This window comes from Danio aesculapii, chromosome 1 (assembly GCF_903798145.1).
Source record: "Danio aesculapii chromosome 1, fDanAes4.1, whole genome shotgun sequence".
Classification (NCBI taxonomy): domain Eukaryota; kingdom Metazoa; phylum Chordata; class Actinopteri; order Cypriniformes; family Danionidae; genus Danio; species Danio aesculapii.
Genome location: NC_079435.1, coordinates 60464227 through 60473031, shown reverse-complemented (window position 1 = coordinate 60473031; position 8805 = coordinate 60464227). Strand labels below are relative to the sequence as shown.

Below are 8805 nucleotides of genomic sequence, written 5' to 3'. Positions count from 1 at the left end.
ATTAAACAGATGCGGTTAGTCAAGAAACCTGGATGTTGAGTTGTATGTACAGATTGTTATAAATATACAGGTTATAAGGTGCTGTGTACAAGTGCGAATGGAGAAGGTATTGCATTGTATATTGATATAAGGTGCTGTGTACAAGTGCGTATGAGAAAGTATTGCACATATTTATTGAACAGTAGGGGAATATTTAACTGTTCATAAGGTAGACAGCCTGAGGAAAGAAACTTTTCCTGTGTCTGGCTGTTTTTGTGCTTGGTGCTCTGAAGCACCGACCAGACGGTAACAGTTCGAACAGGTAGTGTGCTGGGTGTGAGGCGTCCAGATTGATCATGTCAGATCATGTCAAACAATAAAGAAATTAATATATCCTTTTCTTATACATAGTTGAACAGCCTACAGTTCTTTTTATAAGTATTTGTGTATGTAATTTGATTTTATTTTTCTTGGATTTAGTCTCAGTCTCCAAATGTGACCCTAGACCACAAAAGCAGTGTTATGTTGCATGAGTATATTTGTGGGAGCAGCCAAAAATACATTGCATGAGTCAAAATTATTAAATTATATTTATTTATTCTCAAAAACATTAGAATAATCATTAAAATCATGTTCTGTGAATAAGTGTTGCAAATTTACTATCATAAATATATCAAAACAAATTATTTAAACATCATTTTTCATTTGGACTTTATTTTTGTGAGATTTTTTTCAGTATTTTGACTTTTTTCAAATGTCAGATTCCAGATTTTCACATTTATTGAGCCAAATCTCAAAAGATCTCAGCCAAATAAAAACCATACATCAGTGTAGAGCTTATTTATTTAGCTTTCGTGTACACATCTCAATTGACCTGTACGACACGAGTTTTGTTTAGGGGCTGTTTACACATAACATCACGTTTGAGGGCCGAAAAACGCAAACCTTGTTGCAAAGCAATGCTGTAAATTTTTAATACATGATTTGGTGAAAACACTGTGAGCATGATAGAATGTACCTGCATAATTAATTTCTGTGTTAATGAGTGACATAAAGCAGTACTTCACCTATGTGCATCTGTAGAGCTGAGTGTGGGCTGTACCTCTCAGGCATTGTGAAGGACAGGAGCTCTGTTGACAGACAACAGACAGCAAATAGTTGACAAAACACAGACAAAGTCAATCTCAAATTCACATTGACAATGTATAGGACTTGATTCTGCCATCAGATTCATTACAAATGCAAAAGCACTTTAGAAGTCAACCTTCAAAAGCCAGCAGTTTCATGCATGTTGATTTTGTCGTGGACCAGGAAAGCCATGCTGAACTTGGCTGTTAATGCTGGTTGACCAATTAAAGTTTACCAGAATTCTCAGATAATGTTGATAGTGAGCAATATTGGTCGGTTTAATAGGCAACAGAAATATTGCATAAAACAAAATTTCAGGCCACAATAATACCATTTAGACATCACAACTGATCTGTGTGTATATTCTCACTTGATCATCTGTAAGACTACCAGTATCTGTGATAACCTACAGCAAGTGAAGTGTGTAAACAGTTGTTTCGGCTTCAAAGGAGTCATAAAGTGCTGGACTGATATTGATCAGACTCGATTGTTTGCTCAGTTCCAGCTCACGGCTGCTCATTCCACCTCTAACAGACCCGACGGCCACAGTGGGCGAAATAAAAGTTATCATCGCTTTATCTTCTTTATTTCATAGAAATCAAGCTGTGCTCTTTGGTCTGTTTGTGGAAATGATCTGGATACTCTTGAAGCATGAATGCGGAAGGTGCATGTTTAGACGTGTTTAGTTTGTGTTTTTATTATTAATGATGAATTTATTTATTTAATAGTGAAAAGTACTACTAAAGCTGTTATGAGTTATATTTTTGTATTATCAATTTTCCAGTTTTTTTATTATATATCTTTGTTTCACATTCATTTAATGTTTTTAAATGAGACTAAATGAGTAATATTTTCTTTTTAGCTGTTTACATTTTTATATATTTATATAGTTCTGTGTTAACTTTAAGTAACAAAACTAAAATGTTTAATTTTTGTCAATTATAATAACCTTGGCTTACACTTTTACACATGTTATATTTATGATGAGAAAATTTTGCGTTAAGCCTGCTGTATTTAGCAGGATTCAACAAGTTAGAATATTTTTTATTTATTTTTATATTATTATTTTACCATGCAACAATATTTTATTGTGTATTTATTTACAATAGCTTTTTGGAAAATAATGAGAGTAAATTTTATAGTAGAATAAGTAAAAAAAATTAGACCAGCCCTTGTCATGGGTGTCACTAAAATGGCTTACCTGTGTGGATGAAGGTTAAATAAATGAAAGGTTAAGGATGAGAGGCGTCAAACCCCTCCCAAAATCTCTCCGATCTCCTCCCAAAACACAGGTGAGCTGGCAGATTATAAATTTAATGAACTTTGCATGGCCAGACAGACACTTGTGTCTCCAAACAAGTTAACAAGGCAAAATTTGGGTTGAAATAAACTTGGGAAATGGGGCTTGGAGTAAGTGGATTATGGTTATCTTGATTTAATTTTCTGATCCAACCAGTACATGTAGTGATTTGGATGCTGGTGAACTGGTTGGTCCTAAACAAAAGCTTAACCTGTATACTAGCACTGAACCAGCATAAGCCAGCATGCATTTCCATGCAGGCGTATGCTGGTCCTTTCTGGTGGCTTCTTAAATCAGTTTGCTTAAATGGTTGATTCTGCTGATGTTTCAGTCTGATCTGGGGTTTTTTTTGTTATATAGACAGGGAATGATGACTACAGGTTGACACCAACATCTGAGGATGAACTCAAAAAGACTAAAAAGGGAAAGAGGAAGAAGGATGTGGATGAACTGAAGAAAGAAGTGGAACTGGTGAGAAATTCCTGCATGCATTACATCACATTATTATGTCAGCTGTATCACCATAATGCTAATATGATTTGAAACGATGACCAAAAAGTTATTTTTCTGTGGTGAACTAAGATTTAAGCTTTTTTGCTCCTTGTCAGGATGACCACAAGCTGACATTGGATGACCTTTCTCGCAAATATGGCACCGACATGATCAAGGTGAGTGGAAGTTATAAAGACTTTTATATAAAATAGAAATTCATTTGACTTTTATAGAAAATTTATATTAACTTGCACATTTTATGTACTGTAGAAAATGAAAATTTCTGCCTAATGTTTATATAATATATAAAAAGACAAAAATATTTCATGAATGCATTCCTGACATTTTTTTCTTGTTTTGAATCAACACACCTGAATAATCAATACCAGTTACTGTTGAATTAAAAAACAATAGGCTTGCATTTCATAGAAATCTGTGTAGGTGTCTGCAAATTTAGGTTATTTGGCTTAAAGTTGTGTTTTTGTTTCTTCTGTATGTGTTTAAATTCCTCAATGCTCATACCCAATGCAGGGCTTGTCTTCTTTTCGTGCAAAAGAGATCCTGGAGCGTGATGGGCCGAATGCATTGACCCCACCTCCTACAACTCCACAATGGGTGAAGTTCTGCAAACAGCTCTTCGGTGGTTTCCAAACTCTGCTGTGGTTTGGTGCATTCCTTTGTTTCTTAGCATATGGAATCCAGGTTGCATCTGTGGAAGAAGCGGCACATGACAATGTAAGAGAGAGAGAGAATATATCTACATAAATATCTACATTTTTCCTACATGATGCATTATGAGAATTATGGGTTGCTTCAAATAAACTGCAAATAATCAATTCAAATATTACAAGACAACATAATAAATTACTTTCAGCACACGATGAATGATCCCAAAGACACTATTGAGTCTTTTTGTGGGAAAATTACAGACAAATAATAAACATTACAGTACTGAAGGGAATATAGCGAGAAAATTACAAAACAGTGAACTCAAAAGACTTTGACCAAAGATATGCTTGTGATACTAATGTCATGTTAAAAGACAAAGTGTAATGTGATTTTAAAAAGATTGAGTGGATTATTTGCAGCACAACCCAATTATTTGAAGTAATTTGTTTTTAAATCAGCAGTGTAACCCATAATTTGAAATGAATTCATCACTGGTGGGAAAAATGTGGATAGAAATTCTATTCAAATAGTTAATATGTTAATTATCTGTGGTTATCTTATCTGTTCTGCAGCTGTACCTGGGACTTGTGCTTGCGTTTGTTGTCATAGTCAATGGATGGTTCTCATTCTATCAGGAATCCAAGAGTTCTAAAATCATGGAATCTTTTAGGAATCTTGTTCCACAGGTAAAGAAAAATGTTTCCTTTAATGTCCAAATGTAAGTTAGACATGGTACAACAGTAGTCATTGTTCTGTTTATTCAGCAAGCTCTAGTTGTGCGGGATGGAGAGAAAAAGGTCATCAATGCTGAGGAGGTCGTTGTGGGTGATCTTATAGAGGTCTGTGGTGGAGACAGAATCCCTGCTGATCTGCGTATTGTCTATGCACAAGGATGCAAGGTAGGACATAAAGTGTTTCTGTATGTGATGTCTATAAATCACTGCTGAAAAATCACCTGCATAAGAGATATTTTGCATGCTGGGACCAGCATGGAGATGCTGATTGCTGGTCTCCAGCATAGGAAGTGTGAATGTATACATCTGTATACATCTATGTTTTGCTTGTGAGCACCATGACTACATGGACAAGCACTAACAAAAACAAATCAGCTTGGACAATATAGATTCATACTGATTTATGGTCAGTTAGTTCATGAAGCTTTCTGTCTACTGTTCTAGGTGGACAACTCTTCCCTCACTGGTGAATCTGAGCCCCAGTCTCGTTCTCCTGACTTCTCCCATGAAAACCCTCTAGAGACAAAAAACATTGCGTTTTTCTCTACCAACTGTGTTGAAGGTACAAGAAAGTGGATATATTGGATGTTTTTTACAATGTGGACAAACTGAATAAGTAAATAACTATACATGATGAAACCCTAGGTACTGCCAGAGGGATTGCCATCAGCACCGGTGACCGCACTATTATGGGTCGCATTGCATCACTTGCCTCCAGCCTGGAAGGTGGACAAACACCAATTGCTAGGGAGATCGAGCACTTCATCCACATTATCTCTGCTGTGTCTATTTTCTTGGGTGTGACCTTCTTCATCCTGTCCTTGATCCTTGGATATGCATGGATTGAAGCAGTTGTTTTCCTTATTGGAATCATTGTTGCTAATGTACCTGAAGGTCTACCTGCCACTGTAACTGTAAGTTAGAGTGATTATTTCTTATTTCTGGTTGTATTTTAGGATGCCTGATGCTAAGTGATTGGCTCTTGTCTGTTTATGTAGGTGTGTCTGACTCTCACCGCCAAAAGAATGGCAAAGAAGAACTGCCTGGTGAAGAATCTTGAAGCAGTGGAGACTCTCGGTTCAACCACTACTATTTGCTCTGACAAAACTGGAACTTTGACCCAAAACCGAATGACCGTCGCTCACATGTGGTTCGACAACCAGATTCATGAAGCAGACACCACAGAGAACCAGAGTGGCACCTCCTTTGACAGAAGCTCTCCTACTTGGGCGGCCCTTGCGCGTGTTGCTGGCCTCTGCAACCGTGCCGTCTTCCGTGCTGAGCAAAGCCATCTCCCAGTCCTTAATGTGAGCTTGTCTCCAGATTTCCTAATATCTAAATGAGCTTCGTTCGTTTGGTCACTTTTTGCTACTTCAATATAGCTCCATTATTTTGAGTGCAATTAAATCTGTTTTGCAGAGAGAGACAGCTGGTGATGCCTCAGAGTCTGCCCTCCTGAAGTGTATTGAGCTGTGCTGTGGTTCAGTCACTGAAATGAGAGAGAAGTACAAAAAGATTTGTGAGATTCCGTTCAACTCCACCAACAAGTATCAGGTATTTATGCTGAGATGTTCTTTGAAGGTGAGATGATGCAAATTTGACTTCAGATCCTAATAGACCTTTGCTATTCGTATTTGTAGCTCTCAGTCCACAAGAATCCCAGTTCTTCTGAGACTAAACATCTGCTGGTGATGAAGGGAGCACCTGAAAGAATATTGGACAGATGCTCCACAATTTTAATTCATGGAAAAGAGCAGCCTATGGATGACGAAAATAAAGATTCTTTTCAAAGTGCTTATGTGGAACTCGGAGGTCTTGGAGAAAGAGTCCTGGGTAAATGCACCTATGGGATTTTATTTAATGAAAAGCATTAGATTTGTGGCTACAGAAGAATATAAAAAGCATGGTAAATTACAGATCATAAAAATAATAATAATTTTTTTGTAACAGGCTTCTGCCAATTTAACCTGCCTGATGACCAGTTTCCTGGGGGTTTTGCATTTGATCCTGAAGATGTTAACTTTCCCACTGAGAACCTGTGCTTTCTTGGTCTCATGTCCATGATTGATCCTCCTCGTGCCGCCGTACCAGATGCTGTGGCCAAGTGCCGGAGTGCTGGAATCAAGGTTTAACTTTTATTCAAGTTAAACTACTTGAATATGCTGAGCCCATATTAAATGTTGAAATAATAAGCAATAATAAGCAACTATTCAATTTTAGCTAATTTAAACGAATGCCTCCTTCAATGCAGGTCATCATGGTTACCGGTGACCATCCAATTACAGCTAAAGCTATTGCAAAGGGTGTTGGCATCATCTCAGAAGGCAATGAGACTGTTGAAGACATTGCCGCTCGCATGAACATCCCTGTTGGAGAGGTTAATCCAAGGTAAACCCCGCCACCTAAAACACAGCAACAATTAAAAATATATATATAGCCAACAATACTGGACTTGCTGGTCTTCTAACACAAATTTGCCTCTAGAGAGGCTAAGGCCTGTGTGGTCCATGGTGGAGAACTGAAGAATATGAATGACAGTGACCTGGATGAGATCCTCCGTTATCACACAGAAATTGTGTTCGCCAGAACTTCTCCACAACAAAAGCTGATCATTGTGGAAGGTTGTCAAAGACAGGTGCTGCCAGAGAAATCTATCCAATCCTACAGATGTACAGTTTTACACAATTAGGAAAACTTTAATGCCTTTTTACTCTTATTAGGGTGCCATTGTAGCTGTAACCGGTGATGGTGTCAATGATTCTCCAGCTCTGAAGAAGGCTGATATTGGTGTGGCTATGGGTATTTCTGGATCTGACGTATCCAAACAGGCTGCTGACATGATCCTTCTGGACGACAACTTTGCCTCAATTGTCACTGGAGTAGAAGAAGGTATGTCAAATTTTGGGAACTTGCTTGACTGTTAAATTCTGAAGACTTGCATATTAAACATATCTTCCATATCTTTAGGTCGTCTGATCTTTGACAACTTAAAGAAGTCCATTGCCTATACACTGACTAGTAAGATCCCTGAGATGTCACCCTTCCTCATGTTTGTTGTTGTTGGTATTCCTCTACCTTTGGGAACAGTCACCATTCTCTTCATTGACCTGGGCACTGACTTGGTAGGAAAAGGACCATTACTTTACAGAACTATAAACTTTGCAGTTGGTTTTTATTCAGTTTACATTTCTTGACACAGATTCCTGCTATCTCCTACGCCTATGAAAATGCAGAAAATGACATCATGAAACGGCAACCCAGAAATGCTCAGAAGGATAGGCTTGTGAATGAGAGGTTAATCAGTATGGCATATGGTCAAATCGGTAAGAGCACTGGATTTTTTCTTTAACTAGTCTTAGCACACATGACTTATGACTGGCAAATTGTTAATTTTTCCTGTTGTGGCTTTTTATTTTTAGGTATGATCCAGGCAGTAGCAGGGTTCTTTACCTATATCACGGTTATGGGCGAGAATGGATTCAGACCCTCTTATTTGCCGGGACTTCGGGTTGGCTGGGAAGATAGATCTATTGGTGATCTGGAAGACAGCTATGGCCAACAATGGGTAAATGTCAATGTCAATGTAAAAAAGCCTATATAATAGCAAATATCAACCTTATAATAGAACTAAGTTTATAAATATTCTTTTTGTTCATGTGTGTGTGTTCCTGCCTGGTGGAGACCTATGAAGCCAGAAAGATTATAGAGTCTACATGCCACACAGCATTCTTCATTAGTATTGTGGTTGTGCAATGGGCTGACTTGCTCATTGTTAAGACCAGGAGGAATTCCATCTTGCAGCAGGGAATGAAGTATGTAAACAAACAGATGCAAACAGGCTTCAGAGAAGCAATAAAATACTGGTGGACTGTTTGTTCAGTTCCAGTCCTAGGCTGCTCACCTCTAAATCCTTATCATTTGTTCTCATTTCTTTCCTAGAAATAAGGTCCTGATCTTTGCTTTCTTTGAGGAAGGTGCTCTAGCAGCTTTCTTGTCTTACTGCCCGGGCATGGACATTGCAGTCAGAATGTATCCTCTAAGGTGAGTGAACACACAATATGAGAATCTTCATGCTCAAACCTTGTTAAAACTGACTGAAATGAGGAATTAAAAACTACAAAAACACTCTTTTCCCCCCATTTAGACCACTGTGGTGGTTCACTGCCTTACCATACGCACTTATCATCTTTTTCTATGATGAAATCAGAAAATACATCCTACGACGGAATCCAGGAGGTAATAAGAGATTTTATCGAGAGCAGTTGGCAGACTTCAGAATCCTGAACAAAGCTGGTTGCATTTCATTTTTAGAGAGATGTTTATGTGTGCTGACTCTAATATACTGTATGTGCAAATGTGCTTTCAGGCTTTGTGGAGAAAGAAACGTACTACTGAAACAAGAAGACCTTCTACTGCACACTTATGTTCAGAGACTCTCAAAGAAAAGATCAAAGCGATACAGAATCTGGTGTTTTTCAGCAAATAAATTTAACACTGAATGGA

General features: G+C 37.8%; 1 protein-coding gene across 1 annotated transcript; it reads left to right on the top strand.

The window, feature by feature from the left end:
- The first annotated feature begins 2454 nt into the window (after positions 1 to 2454).
- Positions 2455 to 8805, top strand: atp1a1a.2 (ATPase Na+/K+ transporting subunit alpha 1a, tandem duplicate 2). Its single transcript, XM_056463491.1, has 22 exons — positions 2455 to 2517; positions 2768 to 2878; positions 3016 to 3075; positions 3431 to 3634; positions 4141 to 4254; positions 4333 to 4467; positions 4747 to 4864; positions 4948 to 5216; positions 5301 to 5609; positions 5722 to 5856; positions 5943 to 6135; positions 6253 to 6428; positions 6554 to 6690; positions 6787 to 6937; positions 7023 to 7191; positions 7270 to 7424; positions 7502 to 7625; positions 7722 to 7867; positions 7984 to 8114; positions 8242 to 8343; positions 8447 to 8538; positions 8669 to 8805. Exons 1-22 carry the CDS (start codon positions 2506 to 2508, stop codon positions 8695 to 8697), a joined length of 3072 nt encoding a protein of 1023 aa, XP_056319466.1. The 5' UTR covers positions 2455 to 2505; the 3' UTR covers positions 8698 to 8805.